The sequence below is a fragment of the Drosophila kikkawai genome, chromosome 2R (genome assembly GCF_030179895.1).
Source record: "Drosophila kikkawai strain 14028-0561.14 chromosome 2R, DkikHiC1v2, whole genome shotgun sequence".
Classification (NCBI taxonomy): Eukaryota; Metazoa; Arthropoda; class Insecta; order Diptera; family Drosophilidae; genus Drosophila; species Drosophila kikkawai.
In genome coordinates, this window is record NC_091729.1 from 22,904,085 (window position 1) to 22,929,053 (window position 24,969).

The following is a 24,969-nucleotide window of genomic DNA, read 5'->3' on the forward strand; positions in this document are numbered from 1 at the left end:
TGCAAAAGATATTGAAAACGGGTTTGCCAAAGCCAAAAACTGGTTGGAATTTTTGATTTTGGTGGATTCTATGCTTTTTTTTTGTATCAAAACTTGTAAACAAGCGGCAGCACTAAATGTGGTTCAATGTCAAGGAAATCCAACGGATTAGCCGCGAGAGGGAAGTCAGCTTCGAGTGGGCCGAGGGAAGTGGGTCAGAAGCCGCCACATGGCGATCGTTTAAGCCATATCTATACACACTTGGCCGGGTGACAATGGAATAGTTTTTCTGTACTTATTTATTAGCATTATCGGGTCGGGTGGGGAGACTTGTTAAAACTGGCACGCAGAACTGCCGGCCAGACGTGACTGACATGGCTTAAAGGCAGAAACGCCCGATTTCTGTCAAGCCGCTGGCATATTTATCTCCCCTATAAATATGGGCTATAAGCGCGACTTAAGCCTTTTGTTTCTGTCACATCTCTAATTGAATTATTCTTGATTGCTGCGCAAATAAAAAAAAAATTTACCTGAATTTCTCGTTTTGGGCTTGTCTTTAATTTAATTAAAACTTATGTATTTTCAGTCTTTTTTGGGTTCTTTTGCCGTTTACTGCAAATGGAAATTGACATAGATATGTCAGTTGCTTGGCTTCTTTTTTTGTGTTATTTGTATTTTTGTGAGTTTCAGTTGTTGAAATGCCTTCCACGTTTTCGTTTTTACGTTTTTTTGCAATACATTCTATATATATTATTTGCAATAATGACTGATGTCATCTTTGACTGATAGAAAGCTGGGGTCTTGATATATGCAAGCTTGGTATTGTTTTCTTTTATTGAGCAGAGCGTAGCTTGTTTAGTTTGTAGTTTTTATTGGAACTTTAAAGTGTCTGTCATATCCGTTTATTTTAAAATGGCCATTAAAATGTTTTACGATTCTGTTTTTATAAAGTTTTTCTGCTTGGAATGTATTTTTCAAGTTTTCTAAACAATTTAAAGTATTTTTTATTGTATATTTCTTGACATTTTCTATATCCGTTTCTTAATTCCCTTAAAATGCTTTACGCTCTTACATATATGCATATTTTATGGGTTTTCTATTCTCAATACAACATCAATATCGTGTTTACTTGGTCATAAAGTGACTTCATGGCTTATTGAATTCATTATAAATTCAAATCCCCCTCGCTGCCCTCCCAGCTGCGGTGGTTTATTGGCTTTAAGTGGTTTCCTAAACACTTCCTCCAACACAGCTGGAGTTTCTGTGCCTGGGGCTGCATGCCAAGTGTTTTTATTTTTCGGAGAGAGATTTTGTGCGCCTGCGCGGAAGTTGAAGCTTGAATATTTGAGTATTTCCAATTAGCCGCACTTTGTATGCATTTTTTCCCCCTCAAAACTAAAGATTGAACGATAAGCTCTTAACTGTAGGTTTGTTTACAGTTTTAAGCACATTTAATGGGCTTTAAGTTTAACTTAAATTAATAGAAAAACTAAAGCTGGTTGATGCAATGGATATGGGATTAATAGATACTTTATCTTAGAGATCAGCACTCTTAATCACATGTTTTTAGTGGGAAACAAAACCCCAAATTAGAGGCATGTTTGCAAAAAATATAGCCAAAGATTCAGGTTGAAGCCAATACTAAATTATACTTTATAAAAACGAGCAAAGTTATAAAGTCTGCACTAAAACATAATTATAAATAAAACTCAACGAAAGTGAGTGCTCTACTAGTATCTGTGAAGCCTTTTGATATAAATTTAATGAAAACAACCCGAAGAAGCATGGCGAAGCCTTTATAAAAGAGTCGAAAATGCATTTTGAAATCTAAACTAAAGGATAGTTCAAAGTGAGTCAAAGAAGCATGCAGAAGCCTCTACTTGCCTCTACTCTAATGAAAACGATCTGAAGAAGCATCCCGAAGCCTCTACAAAAGAGTCGAATATGGATTTTAAAGTCTGCACTAAAGGATAGTTCGAAGTGGCTTACAAAATCTCAACGAAAGTGAGTCGAAGATACATGCCACAGTCTCTACTAATCGAAACATAGAAGAGGTTTAGAAAAAACTTTACGAAATTGAGCCAAAAATGCATGTTAAAGCCTTTCTATATAGCTTGTTAATAGTTAAAAGTATCTTAAGAAAACCTCAACCAAGCAGAAACTAATACGAAAAACCTCTTCTTTTTTTCTGCGGTGTACAACCTGATGACTTACCAAAATCAAAGTGATACATCGTGGGCATCTCACGAGGTGTTGTGGTGCGCGTTATCGAATTATGATGCAGCAGCGGAGTATGCGGCGGTGTGGCTATGAAGATCGGCTCCAGAGGCCTCCGGCTATGCTCCGAAGTGGCCATATTTTCTTCACATAAACAGACACAGGCACTGGCAAAATTTATGCAACGAACTTGCTTTTAATTTTGACTAACGGACGGTCGGTCGATCGGTCGGTCGGACGTCTTCCGTAATGTAACAAAACGCGAGCGCGTCTTTAGTTGCCGGCGTTTAAAAGCGCGCCAAACTCTTTCGCTTTACATGCAAGTTTTTTCCTCACTTTTTCCCCGTTTTTTTTTTGTTTGTTTGTTGGTGTGTTTGCTTTAGTTAATATTCATTAATTAATCATATTTCGTTTTCACTGCACTTTCAAAAAATAATAGAAAAAGGCTTTGGAAATAATTTTGCTTAATGTTTCTTTTGTTGTTTTCACAATATCTTTTTTTTGCATGCACGCTATTTTCGGTTTTGGGTTTTTGTTGTTTCTTATGATTGGTTCACATTTGAAATTCGCTTTGTTAGCTCGCAGGTTTCCATCCAAAAGCTTATGGAAATATGTGTGGCTGGCATATAATTTTGGGTCTGCAATTGTTGGATATCCGAGAGTTGCAATTGGGCTTCCACTTCCCTTGCTCCTCCTTCTATCCGTAGTTCGTTGTATCTGTATCTGCAAAAGGTCAGAGCGTGAGATGTGAATTTAAAGTCTCGAGTTTTTGCTGAGGGAGATGAGCTTAATTGTACCCTGAAAGACATATATATTGGGGGAAATACTGCCACTTCTAACAATTGTAAGCCAAAAACAAATGTCCAAATAGCAAACAAACATTCACAATTCAGGCTAAGCGCATATTAGCTAATTTGCAAAAAGCCAACGACTGCAGGAGAGCGTGTATCTGACGAATACGCAAAGCAGAGAATATGATGAAATCGTCTAAACTTAGATTGCCAATTCGCGAGCCAAGTATGTATGCATGTTTTGCTTTTGGGGCTTGGCTCACGCAATGGCAAAGGGGGTTCCAGAAAAACAGGTGAGAGTAAGGGCGATTGAAATGGATTTCCTAATAAGCCAATTAATTACCGTTGCCACAAAAACAAAAAGTTTGCTTTCGTTTCGATGTCTCCCGGCGTGCTGTTGCGCAGCTGAAACGCGACTGAAACCGCGAGAACCGTACACTTTTCGCAGCCTCTCTTAATTGCAAAATGAAAGTGGACATTAAAAGCAATTGAAGATCTTTTGTGTGTGAGTATCATAGCTCCCACAAGTTCCAAAAATCTTGCGGAGAGAAACTTTTCATTCGTACAACAATAATGTGTGAGAGACTGCGAGGGAGAGTCAGAAAATCAAATTATATAGCACTTTATTCGGTGCTCGTAATGACCATAATCAATGAGTTGGAAACCGTATACCCATTGGAACTAGTCAAGGCCACAGTCAACTCATTAACAATCTAATAATCATTATAATACGCTGTATTTCCAGCCCACACTTGACCGGCTGAACAATGTTCTGGGGGTCTCTGAAGATGTCTCTATAGAGCGATAAGCTAATCTTAAGGCGTTACTTGTCAATATCTATGTTAGGCGACAACAGAATCTATAAATCTTTAGTGACACCCTGCTAAATAGAACGAGTTTGTCGCTGGATATATTATGGTAATTGTTGGGTTCACTTGAAGCAATAAACTCGTTTCGATTTTTACATGTGCGCTCCGAGCTAATTTATGCCCCGTCGCTCCTCCCTCCCGCACTCGAACCCAAACCAATTTACCAGTTTTCGACAGGCTCTACGCATAGATAAGACCTCTCTAAATTTATGTAAGATTATTGTGCATAATTCGAGTTGAAAGGCTCGCCGCTCCCTCTCAGATTCGATATTCTGTTATGCATATGAAGTGACTTGTAGAACCATATTGGGATAGGGCCGCCGGAGGACGTGCTCTGAATCCACTCTCCGGAAAATCAAGTGACTAATGGCTGCTGAGATTTCTGTTATTTTGGGGCTCCGTGCTGGCGCATATGATGAGAGCGGTTTGGGGAGGCATTATACTATATAAGTTCCCAAAAACCACAGGCTCTTTCAAACTGGTTTCCATATAAAGCTAATTTATTTATTTATTAATATCTCAGCGTTATTTTCTCGTAGCATCATCATCATCGCCGTCGACTTCGTCGCTGTATTCATCATCATTTTTCGCCACCCACTCGAGTCATTCCGAGACGTTGACGAACTTTATCTCGATCTTACTTCATATAAATCTCAATATGCAGCTCCCACGCTTAAGATTCAAGCTTAAAGCTTGCATATTTCGGCTTAAGATGTTGACAAACTGTTTGGGGAGTTTCTTGAACTATAACCTGAAGATAAAATAGCGCACATGTGTGGCAAGCTTTGATCCAAACTAAGTAGAACGAGAGCATTGAACCAGCTGCTGGGCAAAATGTAAACAAAGGCTGTGTCTCGGGTTTCCAGCTTGGAATTTGTCCAAAGCATTGACAGCTGTCGCGAGCCGCCTCCGAGCCTAAAAGTCGCCAAGTCTCGGGTGCACAACAAGTGCAGCAGCATTCATTGCTCGTTGTCGTTCCATTTGGACAAGCTCACCTTCAGAAGCGTCTGTGACAGACGCACATGCCATGCTATGAGTATATACTCTGCATCACTTTCGATTTGGCACAGTAACGTATACAGTGGCCCAGAATAAGGGGGATTATCTGGTTGCAGTTGAAGGTCATGTGGAGTTCCCCAAACTGGCTGCCAAGAGGTGTCAGTTTACACAGAGCTCTGGGTGTGGGGAATGGTCTTATCGAACATGTGTTTTGTGTTAGTAACAGTTGGTTTCTCGTTTTTTATCAGTTCTTGTTTGAAAAGGGCACTTGCACAAGAGATAATACCTTTATTTTATGGGTAAACAGAGACTTACACTGCTGGGCAAAGGATAAGACAAGTTTTAGTATAGAATTTTTGTTTAATTTTATCATTTCTAGTGCTCTTAACTTAAAACCACTCTACAGACCCAAGTAAATAAAGATATTCCCATATTTTATGTGGCTTTCCTATTACACCTCTAGTATTTGCATTGCATTGGCATTAAAAAATCAATGGATAATTGAGCTAATCGATCGACATGAGTATTTGCCTTTCAGTGGAATCAATTAAAGTGGTTTTTTATCTGCACCTGCATTGTCGGGCAATTTGTCAGCAGCACAAGCTAACAAGTTGAGTTATCCGAGTGTAACTTAAGGGGGGTAGAAGGTGAGACCTGCCAGCTAGCAGCACCTCCGAAACCAAAACCGCACAATTAGCGAACAAGTTCCACTCAAATTACCAGAAATCGATTAACCGCAGATGATCAGCGGTGAGCCATAATTAATGCATAAACCTTGCCAATTTTTAAGCTTTCGCTAGGGTCAGAGAAGAAAGCCGTTAAAACGTAGTCAGAGTCAAGTTTTTGCGCTTTGTTAGCCCCGCTCGGGGCTGATGTCATTTGGCAATCATCTCGAGCTCGTTGGTGAGTCTGTTTAGAAGCAGTCGTCAGCAGTCGAGTCGTCACTCCACTCGAAGGTTACCCAGAATCTCGAAACAAAACGAGACGCTTTTTTCTCTAGAGAGGCGTGTTTGGATCTCAATTTCAAATTAGATCCGAGAACGAACGAGGGACTTTGTCAATAATAAACTCGCCTGTAAAGCACTCGAGTTTGATGTTAATTGCCGGGCACTTACACATCAGCTTGGATCTGTAAAAGTATGTGCTTTTTATGCAAATCTTTTGCCATCTCTATGTATAAAAGCAATGCGAAAGCATTTTCCAGCTGCCTCCTGTGATTGCCGTTTATTGGGCTTTTTGGAGCGTTGCAAATATGCATGGCAAATAGCTTACCAACTGTGAAATACGACTCGTAAGTTTGCGTTTTGTTTTTAAGTTTTTTTTTCCAAAAAAAATATTAAGAGGAGAGCGGCCAGTGAAGGGAAAATTGATTAGTTAATTATGAGGGAAAAGTTGAGACTTGCGGAAAGAGCGATTTATATAGATATTTCATTGCTATTTACAAATTATTCTTTATATAGTTAACAAGGGATTTCCTTACACCCCATAACTTTCAAATTTATGACTTGCACCTTGTTGATCTTGGGCGAGATATTCCATCTGCCAGGTAAACTCACACTCCACGCTCATTTTCGTTGCCAAACTGCGTCGCGAAATTCCAAAACCGATAATTAACAGTCAACTTAACGAGCTCAAACCAAACAGTAAACATTTGCCAGAGCCACCGCCCCCACAGTGAAGCCTCCCGTGCGGCATTCCACTTCCACTCCCCCTGAAAAATCAGTTACTTAGCCTCGATCTGCAATTAGCTCACAAATGGCACACAGAGTGAGGGGGAGAGCAGGGCCAGAGGCCAGCCATGAAAATGGGAAATACCAGGGAAATAACACTCGTTTTGGGGTTTTATCGATTAAACACAGAAAGGAGCAGCGAAAGTTCTAGGGAAACATGGGCTATAAATGGTAACATGACGCCAGACATTAAAGCCGCACCCAGCTGGCCACTCGCCGGGCCCTGTCCCTATGGACAGGGGGTTGCCCGGGCTAAGCAAGCACATTGTTGTTGTTTTTGTTGGCAAACAACTCTCCGGCCGGAGTGGTGGACTTGTTGTGACCGGCTGGCAGGGCAGGTTGCCATGGCGAAAAGTGCACACGATTGGCCCACGGCTTGTGGTTGCCACGAGGGATCCAAAATGGGTGCACTGCTCCTCCTTTTGACCAGACAAAGGAAAGGAACTCTTCCATCAAAAATCAAGCCAAATCAAAAGTTTCTTTTGTGGGCAAAAAACAAAAAAAAAGTGGAGCAAGACCTAGAGATAAATATGCGCGCAGTGATATCTTATCTGGTAGATAAAAAACATAATAGTAGGCAAAAATTGAAAGAGAAACGGCAGAACGTTATCTTGGGCTAGGGAATATCAAGATGTAAACATAATAAGAGCCTTGGATATATGGAATGGTCAGTGGGGATTCAAAAACGAGTGCTAAGTAAATATTTATTCTTGTATATATTTTGCGCATTCATTTGATAACTTGATTCCCAATATATAAGTCAAATATAAGACTGAGATAAGTCTGTCTAGAGGAGGAGTTTGATATAACGAGCATATATAATTAGTTGAAAAGAATTATGACAATAGAATAGATTAATTAAGAAGCCTAGAATTTGAATATTAAGGTGGAGCAGCTAATTAAAAAATCAATAAGCTATATATCACATTGAATGTGCTTACTTATGGCCAAGGAATTATAATTATTAATATTATTTACCAGGTTTATAAGCCCCTTTAAAATACCTTTGCCCCTCTCTGGTTGGTGATACCATTTACAAACACTACGATCTCCAGTCCAAGAGTCACTTCTCTGTTTACTCCCCAAGTTCTGTTTACTTTCCTATAACTAGGGTTTTCAGTTATTTACTCTTCCAGTCATGTATTCTGAGCTATTCGCCTGTGTTTACCTTATCGACATGACTGGGAGAGACCTGCTAATGAACAGTTTGTGAAGATGATGATGATGTTGTCGCTGACTGGTGATTTAATAATTGGCTATTAATATGCCTATTTAACTTATCGCTTTTCAAGCAACAAATTCCATTTGCCCGAGAATCGAGTTACTATTTCCTTGTATTTTGTTTGCTGGTTTTAAAATTTACCTTGAAGTGCGCTCCTTTCGGATCGAGTGGCGGCGGCTAAGTAATTGAAATTCCGCAAGGTGTGCACTCAATGGGAATTGCCACTACAGCCACAACCTGGCGATGGATTACTGCACTTCATCATATCATTCATATCATATCATAATCACAATAGCGCACAGGCATTCGCGAGGGGAGAACGGAAATGGCGGATTAACCTTTTATCAGCGGTAAAAAAAGGTGCATGTTAAATTCTTTTATTTATGCAACTTTTTTGTTGTTTTTTTGTAGAAGAAATCAGGTTTTCTTCCCAATATTTTTATATATATTTTGGTGTTTTGTTTTATTTTTGTGGTAACTTCTCACACCCGCGACAAGAAGGCGGCGGCAGCGATTCAACGTCTCGGCGGTTCGGCGAGCGCGTAGCGAATGAGCCGCCGACTTGGGCCGCCGCTCCACTGTCGTCGCGGCGCTGCTCCCACCTTCGCTCAGCGGTGCGTCGGTGGCGACTGCGCTGTTAGCGTTGCACAGAAAAAAAAAGATGATTAAATTATATATACATATTTTTTAAATTTGTTGATAGGGCTATATTTAAATACCCTAAGTGAATGTACAAGATTGGTGTTTTTTTCTTCTAATTTAAAAGGAAGAAAGCTTACTTTGGAAAGCCGAATTTTTGATACCCTTGAAGTTGGCAATTGGAACAGGAAACCCAATTTTAAATCAAAAGGACCGGAAATGATCTTAACAGCGTTACAAACTTCTAAAATAAAAAAATAATAATACCTTGCAGGGTTTTTTTTTTTGTTTTTGCAGTGTAGCGACTCACTGCAAAGTGTATTTATTTTATACCTTTTTTTTTTTGGCAACCCGGTTTGAGCCGAATTTTTCTGGCTGCCAGGTTAGAGGTAAAAATGAAAAAAATAAAACAAACCCAAAACAATGCAGGCAGGAAGCAGGGGAAGGAAGTCCAGGGAGCGTGGGCGCCCTGTTAATGTGACAGGTTTCGTCTTTGTCATGGCCCGAAATGGATGCCACCAATTGATTGTCACCTTTGTGTCCGAACACTTGTTGCTCGCTCTCTTTGGGCTATTTTTAAAGCATCTTTGAAATATTGTTCAGACTTTGTCAAATGACGACAGGCAACGCGTGCCCCGAAGAAAGTCTGCCGTTTAATAATAAATGCTTCCGCTACTGAAATTTATTAGAAATAATTTGAGCAAGCCAGCGAAGGCCTTACATAAATAACAAGAGCAGCCGAGAGGAAATGGGAGTGTCAGGTGGGCATCGAAGATCAACTAAATTATAACGCCGACGCGTGGCAAAATGTAAGAAAAGAAATACCAAACCAGATTAGATCAGACCGGATTGCAGGAGACCCACGCAGCGGCAGCAATTAATGTTAATAGTTTCGCGGGCTCTGTGTAAACGAAATATAAATTAAAGTGCAGTCGATCAATTTGAGGTACTTTAATGGAAGCAGTTTGGCAATTAAAGACGGCATTCAATTATCCCAATTTAAAGTCAGTTCTAAGTTAAGAAAGGGAGTGAATTTGCTAATATTTTGAAATCCTAAAAATATCATTATATTTTTAAGCCTCATTTAGATTTATTTACAATCTGCAGAAAATTCTGTGGCACCTTTAATACCCAGATATTCAAATGAAATCCTTTAATTGAGCATACAAAACTTGATTAACATTATTTTATTAGTTCACTAGCAAGTTGTTACACAGAATAAACACTTTTCCATAACATAGCACTTAGAGAGACGAATGTTGAATGTTGTAATGATGAATTTATAGATCCATAGTCGACTTTTGTACCCTCGATTACAGCACTAATTGCAGGCTAGAGTAAATTGCTTGGGGTTGGTATTAAATACGGCACAGGAAATGCATTCAGCTCCGCGGCGGAAGGGTGGGAGTAGTTGAGTTATAGGTGGAGTGAGCCCGGAAGGAGTCTATTTCTGGCTGGGCGTATAGTACATGGAGTGCAGGAACAGGCGAGTCACTTCCCCGATCACCGAACGATCAGGTATGCTCTGGGCCATGCCGTACAGGGCCATCTTTCCAACCACAGGCTGGCCGGGATCCTTCATGATCTCAGCCGTGCAGCTGCGGACATCAGCAATGAACTTATCCGCCACACCGGGCTGAGTGTGCATGTCCGTCACGCAGATGTGGATGCTGTAATTGGCATTATTAGAGATTAGAAACGGCTTTTTGTTTTTTTTTTTCAAAGTGAGTCATCTTACCCGGAGGGGAACTGCAGGGCGTTGAGGTTCCAACCAAGTTTGCACAGCGAGTCGGAGAGCCGGAAAATGTCAAAAACATTTGAGCCCAGAGCTATTACCGATGTGGCCGGCTTGCCAAACACAAAGATTCCATCGATGTCGCGGACTCTGCAAGTTATTACCAGAATTCATTACAACTGGAATTTCTGAGAGAGAATTTCTGCAGAAACCTACCCCCTTTCGATGTAACGAGCTGTGTCCACAATGCGCTTGGTGGCCTCCAAGTAACCATCATAGCCAAAGCTCATCATCGTGGCCCAGCAGGCGGCGATGATGCCACCGGCACGAGAACCATTCACAGTGGGGGAACCGTACACGCCGCCCGGCCAGTCGGTGGTCACCGTGAACTGATGATCCTTGTACTTCTTGTCCGAGTAGAGGACCACCGAGGATCCCTTCGGTGCAAATCCGTACTTGTGGGTATCCGCAGAGATACTGGTCACTCCCTTGACGGCAAAGTCAAAGGGACGCAGCTTGTAGCCGGCATTGCGGACCAGAGCCACCACAAAGCTACCCAGGCAGGCATCAACGTGAACGGGAATGTCATACTTCACGCCCAAAGCGGCAATGGCCTCGATATCATCGATGGTACCATAGGGGAAGTTGGGAGCAGAGCCAACCAACTGCAAAAATATTTAAATTTGTAATTAAAACTTTTAAGAACAGAGAGAAAATCCTCACCAGAATGGTGTTCCTATTGATGGCGCGCTTGAACTTCTTAATGTCGACTTCGTAGGTCTCGGGATCGACGTCCACGGAGCGCACATGGATGTTGAAGTACTGGCCGCCCTTATCGAAGGCTGCGTGCACCGTCTTCGGCACCACAATGTTGGGCCTGGTGATGCCCTTGTGCTCACGAGCATAGTCTCTGTACGCCTTCATGGCCATCACGATGGATTCGGTGCCACCGGTGGTCATGGTGCCGCAGCTGGCGGAGTTGCCGTGGAACAGGTTGCATGCCATGCGCACCACCTCCGCTTCCATCTTGCAGACGCCCGGGAAGAGATCTGCGTGCAGGGGATTCGTGTAGGATGCCTTGCCGTACACCTCTGTGACCAGTTCCACCAGCTCAGGCTTGTAGCCGTACACAGCTCCGGACACACGGCCATCCCGCCAGTTGTAGTGACCGGTCTTAAGATGCTCGTCCACCAGACGGAGGATCTCCTCCTTGCTTAGACCCTTCTCGGGCAGCGTTTCATTGTAGGCGAGGTGACCGTTGCTCTTCTTGATTTCAGCCTCGAAGTCGTTCTTGGCTTTGGTCAACTCAGCTTCAACTTGCCGACGCACGGCGGGGATTTTCTTGGCGAACTTGAAGAACTGGCGCTTTCCACGAATGTAGAGACCTGGAATAGTGGGGAAATTAGGTATAATGTTTGCCAAATCACATCTTAAATGAAACCTTCTACCTAAAGGATCCTTTTTAATGGAATACTTAACGGGTTCAAGGCTTAATTTTAAAGCTAATTAAATTTGGTCTGTCTGCTAGACCGTATTTATTATCTAGGCGCATATAAAACCCCAAAATTAAGACTTATCTTAGGGTGGACAGACGCCGACACAAAGAATAATAATAATAGAGATAATGGGTTGCATGATATATGATATATTGGGTATACCATTCGGTTTTTATGAAGCATGGCGTGTTTTTACTTTGGCCACCTTTTTGGAAACTCTTTGTTTAAAAAAACGGCGGTGGAAAAACCCAATATAGGTGAGTCAAACGTTATTCTGGAGAAAAGGCAACCGAATTTCATTCGTTTCGGTTCTAACTAAGCCATACAAAAAGCATTTATGCTATCTTAACATTCTTAAGTCCTATTATTAGCTTTTCGGAAGTAGGGGATGTCTATATCTTATCGAAACCCTTGGTTTTTGGGCTGTTGAACTTTGCATATAACATCGATTTCGAGTTGCTAACTACAACAAGCCTGTTGAGTAAATATTTCGACTCTAATCTATCATAATCTTTAGCAGGAGATTAAATTCAAAAAGAGTTCGTGGAGGGCACACCATGGCTGCATGCATCGATTGGGCTTATATAAGGCGCAAAGTACATATAGAAAAGGTCTTTGTGTGTTAAGAAAAGTTTATAATCTTGGGTGAGGGAATTTTTGCTTAACGAAACAATTAATGGGTTATTTTTAAGGTTTTTTCTCGGAATATTTACTTTATACCTAATTTTATAAACCTCTAAGAAGATTTTAGGAATTTTAAGCAGTTAATTAAAACATTATGAAGTGAAATTCTTGCAGAATATTTGAATTACAATCATATATCTTTGTTTTATGGAAATCTACAAGTGGTATCATAATAATCAAGTCACATTTAAAGACGCTCGACTGTATTTATGGTGCTAAAGGAACGCGCCCCAGCGACCACAGATAAGATAGTTTGATGGATTTAGATTTATGACAAGCCCTGCCTTGGGTTTGGAATGAAAAGGAATCGACTGATTTTCCGGGTGACTTGGCACTTTAGTAGTAGTATTCCCCACAACCTTCTCCAAAACTCACTTTCATCCTGGCAAATCACCGTCCAGAGCCAGACGCCGCCAAGCACTGTGGTGGCCGTAATGGTGGCCACCTGCCATGGCTCCTTGGCACCGAAGGCGCGATTGATGCCCTCGGTGACGGGCTTCAAGCAATCGCTGCCGGAAAATGGTCGCATCTTGGGTCAGCTGGAATGGAGAGTGAAATAGAGAGTGCTCGTGGGTTCCGCACTAGCGCGCTCCGAATCGTTAACTGATCCGTGGGGCGCAAAATGTGGGGCGACAAATACAAATGGCTTTGGCGGCTGATAAACTTCTGCCCTTGTAGTAGTGGTCACATAAATACTTTTATTAACCCAAGTACATGAGCTGTCGCTGTGTTAGCGCTGCGCTCAGCTGATACACAAACAAAGGCAGAGGTTATTGACGCACCTGGAGCGGGTTACTTACCTGTAAACCAGCTGTAAATGCGTGAAAGCTTTGAATAAACAGGGACAACTTTTAATTGTAGAAATGCATAGCGGCTTAGCACTTAACTGTTGCTCGTCTATCGACTAACAGCTGGCTCTTATCGATTGTCAGCTGATTTGCGTCGGTATTTACCAACACTGTTTGACAAAATCAAAATACAAAATGTTGCGTGTCTTGCAAAACTCGAAATATGCAACAGGTGTCGGGCAACAGGTCCTTCGTTTTGCCAGCACTGGAGCCACCGACCTGGTCCTGGTCAAGGAGCAGAATGGCGTGCGGGAGATAACGCTGAATCATCCAAAAACCCTGAACTCCCTGTCCCTGGAGATGATGACTGCCCTGCAGGAGGCTTTGCTGAAAGACAAGGACAGTGTGGATCTGAGATGTGTGGTGTTGGGAGCCCAGGGTAAAGTCTGGTCAGCAGGTCACAATCTCAAGGAGCTCCACAACGATCCCAAGATACAGGCGTGTGTGTTCCAGAAGCTCACCGACATTATCAATGACATCCAAAAGCTACCGGTGCCTGTGATTGGAAAGGTCAATGGTTATGCGGCTGCTGCAGGCTGTCAACTTGTTGTGTCCTGTGACATGGTCATCTGTTCCAAAACCAGCAAGTTCTCCACGCCTGGGTAAGCTTGAAGGTTCTCAATTAAAACCGGTTTACCATCATATTCATCCTCCATTTTAGAGCTGGTGTGGGAGTTTTCTGTTCCACTCCTGGCGTGGCCATAGCCCGCATTATGTCCCGACCAAAGTCCGCTTTTATGCTGATGACAGGCCTGCCCATTAGCGGCGAAGAAGCCTTTATCTCTGGATTGGCTACTAAAGCAGTGCCAGCCGAGGAGCTGGATAAGGAAATAGATGAGATTACTGGCGCCATCAAAGCCAAGAGCAGGGCTGTGATTGCTTTGGGCAAGGAGTTCTACTACAAGCAGTTGGCCCTGTCCCAGAAGGAAGCCTATGTAGCGGCCCAGGCAAAGATGTGCGAGAACTTCCAATTGGACGACACCAAAGAGGGCATTGCTAGCTTCTTTGAGAAGCGGCCGCCCAGCTGGAAACATGAGTGATCAATCGGAGCTTTAGTTGTTGGAACAAACGGACCAATTGTGCATTTATAGGTGTAAAATGTTGTTATCTTTTATCTTTTAAATGATTTTGACTAATAAAAAAAGTGTTTTCAAAACTGAGTTATAAAATAATAAAGCGTTTCCGACTCCCAAACCTATAATTCTTAATGTTACCCATCTTTACCTCTTTTGTCACAGGAAAAATAATAATAAAAAAGAGTTTTCGACTTGCTTTTGAAAAGTGCTCATTCCTTTTTTAGGTGTTTAGTTTATTTAAAAGTGTTGTTTGAAAATATTTAAAAAATACAATTACAATTTTGCATAAATAAAGTGAATAATGTATGTGATGTAATGTGTGATTTTGAGTGCATTTGAATTTTTGGCAGTTAACGTCTGTTGTTGTTACAGCATTTCCCGATTGTTTTTGATTTTGGGTTTAATTTGAATAGCATCCGGTTCTATTGAGTTGAGTCTTTCTTTCTTGAGGTTTACTTTAAGCGGGAAACTATACAAGACGAAGAAAATTCCTGGGGCCGACGCTTTAACGTGTGATAAGAACAAAAAATTGAAATAATTTTGTAATTGCTTTAAATATTCTTCTTGAGCTCCTTGCAATTAGTTAAGTATAATAGAAATTACGCCTAAAAGATGAACCACTTGTAGAGTTTGTGTATATATAGCTATAGTCAGCGTCTGCATTGCTGCGCTAAATGTATGTTCTAAAGGTAGGCCAAAGGATATTATAAACTGTGCAATAAGTATTATCATCATCATTTGTTTTTCTTAAGAACCAAACAAACGGCGATCCGCTGAGGATCCCAAATAGAAATATATATATAGCGCCATGCAAAGAGAATTATATATAGGCTTGAAAATAAACTTAAATACGACTTGTCCGTAGTAGTGACACGTGCTAAACTTCTCCTACTCGTCCTAGGCGTTCATGACCCCGTGCGAAGGTCCGCTGCTCCTCGAATCTCCCCGCAAAAAGGAACAAAGTGTGTGTGTGTACAGATGTAAGGGTTGGTGTTCATGTCTGCAGTGCGGGTTCGGGTGTATATCTGATGGTTTCCCTTCTCCCCGTAGCTCCATCATTCCGGAACTTAAACCTCGGTGACGGGACGCTTCTCGATCCAGGCCTTGATGGGTTCCAAGGCGTTGATGGCATCAACGACACCACGCAGAGCCGGGTAAGGTTCCAGCAGGTCACGCTTGACCATGTAGTTCATGTAGTCGGTGATGCCTGCGAAGTAGACGTCGGCCCAGGTCAGCTGTGGACAGAATATAGGAATTAAATTAAATTTATCAACCTTAACTTGATTTCAATTTATTTCTTGCAGGAATGTAAGCACTCACCTTGCCCAGAGCCAAGTGTCCGTCGTTGTCCTTGACGGTCTGCTCGAGCTTCTCCAGGTAGAATGGAATGACCTCCTGGTTCAAGGTGACCAACTTCTTCTCCTTGATCTCGTCCTCCGGTTCGTACGAGACGACTGCAATTTCTATACATTAAAAATTCCAGAGTTAATCAAGGACACTGAACATGAAACTGAGGCACACATTGTTCGCTACTTAGACGGAAGTCGTTAATGGTGTCCACCACGATGTCCACCTGCAGATCCTCCCACGGATTGGCGCCGCACAGGCCAACGGTCTTGGCCAGGAATCGAGCCATCGAGATGCTCTGGTGCACACGCTTGCCGTCCACCTCCAGCACGGGCATCTGGCCCATGGGCATGGCTATCATAGAAAAGGTAATTGCGTTTATTGATATTTCAATTCCGCTGCTGGTCTGTCACACTCACTTGGCTTCAGGGCTGGCCACTCGTCGCGGGTGACACGGACATCCTCGTACTCAATGCCACCGTAGGCGAACAGGTAGCGCAGTGGCTCGGCCAACGCCTTCACGTTGAAGTAGAAGAGCGTGTAGCTGTGCTTGATCGGCTCGGCGGGCTCTGCCGGTGGGGCAGCCTCTCCGCCCTCGACGGCACCCTCGGCTCCCTCGGCGGGTGGTGGTGCCTCGCCCTCGGCTGGTGGTGCGCCCTCCGCTGGTGGTGCTTGTGCTTCATCGGCCATCTCTGCGCTAACTCAATGCAATTCCCTGCAAGGTACAAAAGGGGCAAGGTTATAAACTATTATCAATCAAAAGGAACCAAAATAAGTATCTATAAGTGGGACAGTATAATTTCATTTCATTGCGAAATAGTTTGAAATTGTTTTCGACGTTTTCCCCCAAGTAATTGTTTATGTTTGTTGCGATATTTGAACCCCGTCTTATCAGTCGATAGTCTCATTTTTGCTGATAAGAGGAACGTGATAAATGTTTGTAACTGCTGCTGAAGTGGGTCAGATTATGCGTATGCGATAAGGATAATTAAAGATTCGTCCAACTTATATGATTCTGCCAAGTCCGATAAAGCAGCCAAGAAGGTCTCGAAGAATCCATCCCCCGGTATCTCTCCTTGGTGAAAACCGACAAATCTTCTAATTCAGATCTCAATGAGATAAGCTTGCTTTGCACAATTGTTTATTTGCTCGCCATATTTGGTTTCTGCTCAAGAATCCAGCAAATAAATCAAGCGAGCTCGCCCAAGGCAAGAGCTGACAGAAAAGATAATTACCATAAAACTGCAATATATATACCGGGAACCATATACTTATTTGTAAGAGTATTTCCCTATAGATCCGAGCGGAAGTGCATTGATTGTCCCACAGACAACAACACACCCACGCACATGACAACCACTTCTCCCCTTTTCTGTCTTTCGCTGTTTCGCTGAGCCGAGCAAAAGTCAGTCTCAATATCTTTCAGGGCGTTGGCGCTGCTGGAAGAAACGCCAAAGGTGGGTGGCGCTCTGGAGGAAAGGGGTTCGAGAGAAGAACGCCCCTCTTTCCATTGTACTCGACACTTCCATGCAAAAAGTTCATTTCGAATTGTTGCTGGGTTGTTGCCTTTATGGTTTCCATAAATATATAAGGATTACAGATATAAGAATTATTTTACGAGTTAGTGCCATTCAAATTCTTGCTCTAATTAGTTTCTAGTTTGCTTTCTTTTGAAAAAACGAGAGCTCAGGTCCCGCCCACACATATCCAATGAGTTTGTAAGTTATTTTAAAGTTAAATGTTTTGTTAGTGAACTTTTTTCCTTGTTAAAACGTGGGATAGGGATAAAATCGTCATCCTTCTTCTGCATTGGATGCCAAGCGGAACATAAACCAGTTTTTGGTTCATTATATGTAGCCAAAGTACCTCCGTATCTCTCTCTCTCTGCCTTTTGCCATGCATCGCTGGCACATTTTGGCAGGGCGCCCAGTCAGTCACCAAGATTCTCACCCTTCTTTCCCCCACCCAAAAGTAATGCCTGATTGGTCGCTCTTCCGCTGCAATTTTCGATTTCTTCGGAGAGAGTCTCAAATTGCAGCAATCGATTTGACTTTTCGTATTGCTTTTCTTCGGCTCTATTATAGAGCGCTCTCTTCCTTCCTACCCTCGCACTTGTTGTTGCCCCGTGACAGCTTCAATTGAATTTAATTTGGTCTGTGTCGTCTGTGTTTTTCGGTGTCATGATTTAATTTAATTTCAATTTGCTGATCTATTTTGGCTCTTTGATCTGGCACTACAGAATCGAGGTAAAATGGTTTCACTTCAAACGTGGGAAAGGTTAGATGGGAGATTATCCAATCTGATCCATGGGAAAAGTCAGAGGTCGCAATGGGTCAAGGACCCAAGTGCGTCAATGGGAATCTTGGGTATCAGCTGGATGGACAGCAAATGGATTCACGTGCACCCAGCGGCCATATGGACAGGTTTCGTCTGGGTTTCGATTAGAGATGAACTAGAGGCGATCGGGCTTATCACTGATGGAATTCAAATGTTTAAAGTCGCAGACCCCTCGTCTCGATTCGATTCGTTCACTGGCCATTATCAGTTCGAAAAATTACTGTTTGTTTGCTTGTCTCGACTCTTTTCAATTGGAATTTATATTCTTGTTTCGGCAAGGTATTATCGGATTGGGGTTATATAAGCCGCCTGCGTTTCGATAAGAGAAGGTTCCAAAACACATTACACACTAGACACGAGATAGTTCCGATTCGAGTACCTCACGCTTCGAAATACGTTCACGCACTCCACAGTCGACGGCGGTGCGTCGGTCGTTTCTATATCTTTTCTATAACTTTGCCGATCTGATCGGTATTCGGTTCTGAGAAAGGAAGAAGCAGAGTTCGCGTCGTTGTCCTTCACATATTTGCTGGCGAGTGAGGCGAGTGATCTACTCGAACTGCGAGGCTGTAAAAACGAGTTCAAAACTTTTCGGTTTCGAATCGATTGACCCAAAAATCAATCAAACGATCGAAGCCGAAGCCAAAAAACCAAAAAGCCATTGTGTGTAATTTTAGAACTGCTTTCCGATTTCGGATTCGCCTACGTTTCCGAAGTTCGAAAAAGCAATTTCCAATTCTTGGCAAGACAAAGACTATGGTTTGTTGTTGGCCAAATGCGTAAATTACATCACTTTTGAAGAGCACTATACTTTTTGCACTGAATTCCAGTAATATAGGAAGCGCCTTTAACAGGCTTTCAAAATTCGAAAAAGCACTTTTGAATGCGTACTATTTCCAACACTTTCGAAGGTCCCACAAGTAATGATCACCTCCTGTTTCCAGGATGCAGTTAGCTTACCTCGAGAAAGATTCCAAAAAACAGCTGTCCGTCTGTCAGTTTGCCAATTAAGCTTTCTCTCTCGGTCTCGCTCTCGCTGGTCACGCCGCCTCACTTGCACACACACTGAACCGATCGCAGCAACGATTGTACAGTAAGTGGCTTTCTTCGGGCCGCCGTGCTGCTTTTATATGAAGTTCGCTCTCTGCCACAATCGCACTTTGCCTATATGCTGCTCTCACCGAGGCTGGTATTGGTGTGTACGTGTAAGCCGGCCGGTTAACTGGATAGAAAGGGGAGAGTGAGTTAGAGGCACTATGTGGGCGTTGGAAGGAAACGCAGTTAATGAATTAGTTAACATATTTAACCAGTTATTTGGTTCACTATGGCTGCCAAGCTGCCGTTGCTTCTCTTACGCTCTTTTAATAGATTAAGTGCAATATTCTAGCGAGCTGAGCTTCCTAAATTGGCATTCCAGCAAGCAAAAGTCTCAAAAATTACTCTCTACCTGGGCTTCTCTCTTGCGCTCTCTGGGCAGGCGCAAGTTTAGTTCAATTATAAACCAATTATAGTAGCAAAAAAAGGTAGTAAATATTTGCTGGGGCTTTTAGTGGGAGACGCTTGTTGACTGCTTGCTCTAAAGATAGTTTAAACAATGGAATCCAAATAGAGAAGATCTGGTCTATGAAGTGAAGCTGGCAGCCAACTAATCTTTTGGCAGAGAAATTGACATTTTAAAATCAGTATATTTTCTATTAGAAAATATGGTGTTATTATTAAAATGATTAATCTAATTTAATTGTTTTATCTATTCTTTTTTCGGTGTCGTACAATTACCTGGGTATTGAAACATTATCCTTGATTATTTTAGAACGATGGTGAATGGGTAAGCCAACATAGCTTACCTTGATGAAGTACTTAATAGGGAAAGCGGCATAGTCCCTTATTTGGAGGTTCAAAATTCCTATAATTAAGCCAATAATTTTTCGATCTGTTAATCATTATCCCATCTATAATTGCTGGAATTTCCGGTGTATATGGGCGATATCAAAATGCTTGATTTGCAATAAACACTTAATGGAAAATCAACGATAGGCGATGCCAGGAAATTCGAGCCGCCAACATTCGGTGGCGGTGCCTCTGGGGGACTTTGCTTCTTACAGCCATCCCCACTGTCGGTGCCTGGCGACGAAATTCGAGTGCTTCGAAGATGTTTATTTATGTGGGCAGCCTCAGGTTCACTTTACAGGGTTGTCAGCAGTCGCATATAAAAATGTAAGAACTTATTTAAATAAATACAATTTTATTTGAAGTAACCTTAAATCCTTTCTCTAATTCGTGAAGTAATCTTTAAGAACTATTTGGATTAGTTCAATTTCAAAAAACAATTCCCCTTTTAAATTCTGTATTTTCATCAAATATAAAATTATAAAGAAATAAATAATTATTTAATTAATATTTAATAAAACTGAAATAACGGTTTTCGCTTTAACTGGCGCGAAGCTGCCACTTTTTTTTCGGCAGTGTGGCAGCCTTGCCGATTTTAAATATCGATTATTTTTCTGTCTCATTTTAGTATTATTTATTTTTAAGCCACGGTAACACTGTCCGTCTGCTTTGTTTTGGAAAATAACTTTAAGGAAATGGAAAAGCTGGAGGCCCTGAAAATCTCCTCGATGCGCCCCAGGAGCAACATCCTGGACCGGCCGCTTTCAAAGGGCAAAACTGAGGTGTCCCAGAGCATTGTTGCGCTGCTCTTCAGCGAGATTGTTCAGTACTCCCAGAGCAGAGTGTTTACTGTGCCCGAACTGCAAACAAGGTGGGTGGACTTTTCAGGCTAAAGAACCAATATCATTGATATAATTGTGATTTCAGGCTGCATGACTTGGGCCAGGACGTGGGCACCCGGATAATCGACCTGTATTTTGTGCGGGAGCGCAGTGCGAAGCGGGAGACCAAGTTAACACAAATGCTGCTGTTTGTTAAGACCACCGTGTGGAAGAATCTGTTTGGCAAGGAGGCGGAAAAGCTGGAGCACGCCAACGATGATGAGCGGACCTACTACATCATAGAGAAGGAGCCGCTGGTCAATACCTTCATAAGTGTGCCCAAGGATAAGGGTTCGCTAAACTGTGCCAATTTCACGGCTGGCATTGTAGAGGCAGTGCTCACCCATTGCGGCTTCGTAGGTGTCTTCCTTAAATACCACAAAATATGGTTCCTAATAGTGATATTTTTGCAGCCCTGCAAGGTCACCGCTCACTGGCACAAAGGCACCACGTACATGGTCAAGTTCGAGGACTTTGTGATTGCCCGCGACAAGCAGATGGAGGAGAAATAAATTACACTTAGTTAATCGTAGCTTTTGGTTTGTTTTTTTGTTTAATTCCACTACAAATCGAAGATAACTCGGGCATGGCTTAAATGTATCGTTTAGATGAACTTGAATCGGCGATCCTTGTAGGCCACTTCGCCCTTCCTGTACTTCTCCTCGCGTCCGTCGCGCTCCGACTTCAGGGCCCAGGCGTAAACGGCAATGGGTAGCACCACGGCAAAGAGGCCGGTGCGGAAGGACTTGCCCGTGGGCTTGAAGTGCTCGTAGTTGGAAACGCGCATCGCCTGGAAGCGGGCCAATCCTGCATCGAACTAGAGGGAACGGGAGCGGAATTAATAGCATGTATCCCAGGCGTGATGACATAACCAAGCCGAGAGTTATTGGCTCTTCCACTCACCACGGTGCCGCCTTCGCCGGTGGCATGGCGGTAGGGATTGGAGCTCTGCTTGAGGAACTCGTTGCGCAGCTTCAGTGTGTGTTCATGCTTGCGCTTGATGAACTCCTGCTCCTCTTTCGACACAACCATTTTTGTATTTTTGTGTCGCAAACTTGATTTTTATTTGCAACAGCTGATGACAGAAGTGTGACCGAAAGCTGGAAAAAGGTATAAATGACCGAAAATATACCAAAAACTGTTACGTGAAGTCACAGTAATCGCTTATCGATATCGATAACACTTGTAATCGGTAGCTCATGTTTAAATTAAACTATGGAGCTTCTTCCTAGTGATCTTTTCATTTATAAAGGTGAGCTCTGAGAAAAGTTAGCTTATGCATTTATTTCAGGTTTGATACAAAGTCTGCTGCTTCGTTGCGTCTAACGGTTTCCTGGGGGTGGAAATCGCAATCGCTCTCACTGCGCATGACCTACAAAGTGTGATGCGCAGATCTCGTGTTTGCATCCTGGTTCGTCCTTAAAATGCCACGTCTCACCCCTGAAAGGATTTCATGACAAGGGGGGAAGATTTCCCAATTTGAAATAGTTTGGGTGTTAAGGGAAAGCCTAGGGGTTTCGTAGAAGCTAAACAAGAACCCTGCAGGTTAGGGGTTAGTAATCAATAACTCCCCCTTGGCGCATGCCAACTGACGTCCAGAGAGCGAACGAGAGCACGAGGGCTGAGCTGTGAGCCACCGCGCATGGTTCTGCTTAGTTGGGTGGGAAATGCACTTGGCTTAGCACCGATTTTCCCGCTGGAGGCCGGGGGTTTGTGTTTAGCCGACGTTTAGGGGTTGAAATTGCTTGCGATTACATTCGGTTGCCCGCGGTTGCGCCGTTTGCCTGGCTCATTTTTCACTTGGCCAGCAGACGTTGCAGGAGGCAGTGGCTCCGTTCGAGTATCTGGACGTATTGATTTTCTCTCCGGGCTCCACAGCTTCTTAGCTCCTCCGATTTCCAGATACTGCACGACATGAGCCTGAAGTCAAGTGCACGGATCAAGAAGCGCCGCTCCGAGGCGGCGGCTGCCAATTATCCAGCTCCAACGCCAGCTCAGGCGGGGAACAGTGCCTCCTCAACCTCCACGCCGTCAACCCCAACGTCGACAAACAACACGAGCAGCAGCAATGGAGGAGGCGGCAGTAACACCTCAAATCCATGCCCAAGCTCCTCCTCCTCCTCCGCCAAAAAGCACAGCTTTGTGGGACGCAATCCCAATTTTGACACCGACGAGACCAAGCTGCTGATTCAGCTCTGGGGCGATCCCAAGCTGCAACGGACGCTCATCACCACGCACAAAAAGCACGCCGTGATCTGCCAACTGGCGAACAAGATGCAGGAGTACGGCTACCATCGCTCGCCGGAGGAGATAACCACGCGCATAAAGAACCTGAAGTGCTTCTACAATCGCTTAAAAAAGGACAAGGAGTGTGGGGTGCTTACCGGCGATTCCGAGCCCAGTTGGAAGCACTTTGCCGAAATGGACGCCATCATGACCAGACCCATCTTCAGTGTGCGCCCCAACGAGGTCCCGGCTCCCTCTCTGAAGTACCAACTGGAGCAAGCTCTGGAGGAGCACGCCGAACGTCGTAAGCGTCGCCTGGAAAACGGCGAAGAGCTCTCCGAAAGCGACAACGAGGAGGACGACATGATGCTGTCAGCTTTGGTGTCAAAAAACAAAGAGCCAGCCCCCCGGAAGGACTTGGAAGCTGGATGTCTGGAGGCCGACTTGGACATAAACGAGGAATCCTTTAGCAAGCGCCGCAAGCATTCCGCAGAAGTGGATGTTGATATCGGCGAAGCTCTAGCTTCATCCTGCATCAAGAGTGAGCCTGCCCAGGAGGTGGAGGTGGCGGCTCCTGCGGCGGCACCAGCTGACCCAGAGCCCGAGCCCGATGAGGACGACGACTGTATGCTGCTTCCCGTGCCCAAGGAAGAGCCGATTGATGTGGATGCCTCCGACGAATCGCCGAATGAGAAATCCCCAAGTTCTAGCTCATCGTCCACTTTGGCGGACATCTTGCAGCGAAACAAGCCCGCAAATTTGCTGCCCTTCACCGGAGCCAATGTCATCATCCCGGCCAGCATTACCACCACCACGGCCAGTTGTTCCACCGCCACACAAAGTTCAAGCGCCGCAGCCAATAAGCTGCAGGCGGGCAAGATCTCATTGGTGCCCACAAACTTCCTCATGCAATCCAAGCTGCCGGCTGTGGCTGGAGGACCAAGTCCCATTGCAACTGCCAAGGCAGCGGCGGCTCCCCAGCTGCAGTTGCTACAGAGCGCCATTAATCAGGGCGCTCGATTGATGATCAGCGGATCGGCTGCCGCACCGGCACAGCCAAGCAACGCCGGTTTGATGGCCACCGCACCCGGAGGAGTCAAGTTTGTCCTGGTTAATGCGGAGCAGGCTAAAGCAGCAGCAGCTGCTGCGGCCGTGGGAAAGTCAGCCGCCACCTTGCCGCTGGCTGCCGCTCAGGCTCAGGCTCAAGTTCAAGCGGCGGTACAGCAACAACAGCAGCAGCAGCAAAAAATCCAACAGAGCCTACACCAAGAGCATCAGCAGCATCTGCAGCACCAGCAGCATATCCAGATGGAAAAGGAGGAGACCCGCAGGGCGCACGAGAAGGCGCGGGAGGAGCTGCAGTCCAAGCGGCACATGACAAGTGAGTGCACTAAACCTTTAAATTCAGCTAGAATTTCGTCAATGTCGATCTCTTCTGTAGCTATGAGAATCCTACTGCGCCAGCTGCTGAATGCCCAGAACGAGGCCAACGAGATCCAGCACAATCGGCTTTCCCTGGAGCGTGAACGTCTGGATTGGGAAAAGTCCATGGGAGAGCGTTTGTTCAACTTGTTGCCCAGCCTGCTGCAGCCGGCACCTGCGGCATCGCCATCCTCCACTGCTCAGCGGCTGCAGCCACCGAAATTGCTCTTCACCACCGCCCTGCCCATGGCCAATGGCACCGTCTCCATGCCGCACATACTCACATCCAACTCGTTGCCAAAAGTCATCACTACCACTACAAGCAGTACTGGTGGTGCAGCTGTGGCAGGATCAGGTGTTGGCTTAGTGGCCAGTGTGGCCACCAAACCGGTGGACAACGATGTCCAACTAGTCACACCCAAGCAGGAGAAGGAGGGCTAAACCGGTGTGGTGGAGGAAGTTGTTTTAAGTGATTGATATAACACAAGCTCTTTTAGTGATCTCAAAGAATTGATATTCATTCCAGTGAAATGAACGAATCTGGTCTTAGGTTTAGTGTACTCTGCAATGAATCTCCTATAAAT

General features: G+C 44.0%; 7 protein-coding genes across 8 annotated transcripts in view; 3 read left to right on the forward strand and 4 right to left on the reverse strand.

Moving 5' to 3' along the window:
* Positions 1 to 8,305, reverse strand: part of LOC108076293 (uncharacterized) — a 22,379-nt gene extending 14,074 nt beyond the window's left edge. Inside the window, exons 1-2 of one of the 2 annotated variants that reach the window (XM_041777187.2) lie at positions 7,949 to 8,305; positions 2,194 to 2,919 (exon numbers count right to left, since the gene is read on the reverse strand). In XM_041777187.2, coding sequence (XP_041633121.1) covers positions 2,194 to 2,335 — 142 coding nt within the window. In that variant the 5' untranslated portion in view covers positions 2,336 to 2,919; positions 7,949 to 8,305. Of the gene's footprint in view, positions 1 to 2,193; positions 2,920 to 7,948 lie in introns of those variants that run through there. The other variant, XM_070284659.1, reaches the window with a different exon arrangement.
* A 1,279-nt stretch (positions 8,306 to 9,584) lies between these two features.
* Sply (Sphingosine-1-phosphate lyase) lies at positions 9,585 to 13,290 on the reverse strand. The gene is made up of 6 exons (XM_017169371.3): positions 13,162 to 13,290; positions 12,737 to 12,900; positions 10,905 to 11,566; positions 10,398 to 10,846; positions 10,185 to 10,331; positions 9,585 to 10,116 (listed from the first exon to the last, which is right to left on the reverse strand). The coding sequence occupies exons 2-6, from the start codon at positions 12,888 to 12,890 to the stop codon at positions 9,891 to 9,893; spliced, it is 1,638 nt and encodes a 545-aa protein (XP_017024860.1). The 5' UTR covers positions 12,891 to 12,900; positions 13,162 to 13,290; the 3' UTR covers positions 9,585 to 9,890.
* On the forward strand, positions 13,268 to 14,403 carry LOC108076483 (enoyl-CoA hydratase domain-containing protein 3, mitochondrial). The gene is made up of 2 exons (XM_017169372.3): positions 13,268 to 13,811; positions 13,871 to 14,403. Exons 1-2 carry the CDS (start codon positions 13,345 to 13,347, stop codon positions 14,247 to 14,249), a joined length of 846 nt encoding a protein of 281 aa, XP_017024861.1. The 5' UTR covers positions 13,268 to 13,344; the 3' UTR covers positions 14,250 to 14,403.
* Positions 14,404 to 14,477: 74 nt separating this feature from the next.
* Positions 14,478 to 19,544, reverse strand: GstS1 (Glutathione S transferase S1). Its single transcript, XM_017169257.3, has 6 exons — positions 19,417 to 19,544; positions 18,930 to 19,191; positions 16,052 to 16,347; positions 15,819 to 15,986; positions 15,606 to 15,748; positions 14,478 to 15,520 (listed from the first exon to the last, which is right to left on the reverse strand). Exons 3-6 carry the CDS (start codon positions 16,320 to 16,322, stop codon positions 15,353 to 15,355), a joined length of 750 nt encoding a protein of 249 aa, XP_017024746.1. The 5' UTR covers positions 16,323 to 16,347; positions 18,930 to 19,191; positions 19,417 to 19,544; the 3' UTR covers positions 14,478 to 15,352.
* Positions 19,545 to 20,487: 943 nt separating this feature from the next.
* On the forward strand, positions 20,488 to 21,269 carry Trs31 (trafficking protein particle complex subunit 31). The gene is made up of 3 exons (XM_017169258.2): positions 20,488 to 20,727; positions 20,784 to 21,093; positions 21,151 to 21,269. The coding sequence occupies exons 1-3, from the start codon at positions 20,552 to 20,554 to the stop codon at positions 21,247 to 21,249; spliced, it is 585 nt and encodes a 194-aa protein (XP_017024747.1). The 5' UTR covers positions 20,488 to 20,551; the 3' UTR covers positions 21,250 to 21,269.
* Positions 21,268 to 21,838, reverse strand: ND-B15 (NADH dehydrogenase (ubiquinone) B15 subunit). The gene is made up of 2 exons (XM_017169260.3): positions 21,641 to 21,838; positions 21,268 to 21,554 (listed from the first exon to the last, which is right to left on the reverse strand). The coding sequence occupies exons 1-2, from the start codon at positions 21,767 to 21,769 to the stop codon at positions 21,342 to 21,344; spliced, it is 342 nt and encodes a 113-aa protein (XP_017024749.1). The 5' UTR covers positions 21,770 to 21,838; the 3' UTR covers positions 21,268 to 21,341.
* A 512-nt stretch (positions 21,839 to 22,350) lies between these two features.
* On the forward strand, positions 22,351 to 24,907 carry LOC108076376 (uncharacterized). Its single transcript, XM_017169187.3, has 2 exons — positions 22,351 to 24,344; positions 24,405 to 24,907. Exons 1-2 carry the CDS (start codon positions 22,652 to 22,654, stop codon positions 24,824 to 24,826), a joined length of 2,115 nt encoding a protein of 704 aa, XP_017024676.1. The 5' UTR covers positions 22,351 to 22,651; the 3' UTR covers positions 24,827 to 24,907.
* The last annotated feature ends 62 nt before the right edge of the window (positions 24,908 to 24,969 follow it).

Bases quoted from the DNA above. Each gene is read 5' to 3' on its own strand.
- Trs31 (XM_017169258.2), top strand. From the start codon at position 20,552: ATGGAAAAGCTGGAGGCCCTGAAAATCTCCTCGATGCGCCCCAGGAGC. The intron at 20,728-20,783 runs GTGGGTGGACTT...TTGTGATTTCAG, and splicing joins GTGCCCGAACTGCAAACAAG to GCTGCATGACTTGGGCCAGG. The intron at 21,094-21,150 runs GTAGGTGTCTTC...ATATTTTTGCAG, and splicing joins TGCTCACCCATTGCGGCTTC to CCCTGCAAGGTCACCGCTCA.
- LOC108076483 (XM_017169372.3), top strand. From the start codon at position 13,345: ATGTTGCGTGTCTTGCAAAACTCGAAATATGCAACAGGTGTCGGGCAA. The intron at 13,812-13,870 runs GTAAGCTTGAAG...CCTCCATTTTAG, and splicing joins AGCAAGTTCTCCACGCCTGG to AGCTGGTGTGGGAGTTTTCT.
- LOC108076376 (XM_017169187.3), top strand. From the start codon at position 22,652: ATGAGCCTGAAGTCAAGTGCACGGATCAAGAAGCGCCGCTCCGAGGCG. The intron at 24,345-24,404 runs GTGAGTGCACTA...TCTCTTCTGTAG, and splicing joins GTCCAAGCGGCACATGACAA to CTATGAGAATCCTACTGCGC.
- GstS1 (XM_017169257.3), bottom strand. From the start codon at position 16,322: ATGGCCGATGAAGCACAAGCACCACCAGCGGAGGGCGCACCACCAGCC. The intron at 15,987-16,051 runs GTGAGTGTGACA...TTTCTATGATAG, and splicing joins GTGGCCAGCCCTGAAGCCAA to CCATGCCCATGGGCCAGATG. The intron at 15,521-15,605 runs GTGAGTGCTTAC...TTCTGTCCACAG, and splicing joins GACACTTGGCTCTGGGCAAG to CTGACCTGGGCCGACGTCTA.
- ND-B15 (XM_017169260.3), bottom strand. From the start codon at position 21,769: ATGGTTGTGTCGAAAGAGGAGCAGGAGTTCATCAAGCGCAAGCATGAA. The intron at 21,555-21,640 runs GTGAGTGGAAGA...CGTTCCCTCTAG, and splicing joins CCGGCGAAGGCGGCACCGTG to TTCGATGCAGGATTGGCCCG.
- Sply (XM_017169371.3), bottom strand. From the start codon at position 12,890: ATGCGACCATTTTCCGGCAGCGATTGCTTGAAGCCCGTCACCGAGGGC. The intron at 11,567-12,736 runs GTGAGTTTTGGA...CCACTATTCCAG, and splicing joins GGTGATTTGCCAGGATGAAA to GTCTCTACATTCGTGGAAAG. The intron at 10,332-10,397 runs GTAGGTTTCTGC...AATAACTTGCAG, and splicing joins GCTCGTTACATCGAAAGGGG to AGTCCGCGACATCGATGGAA.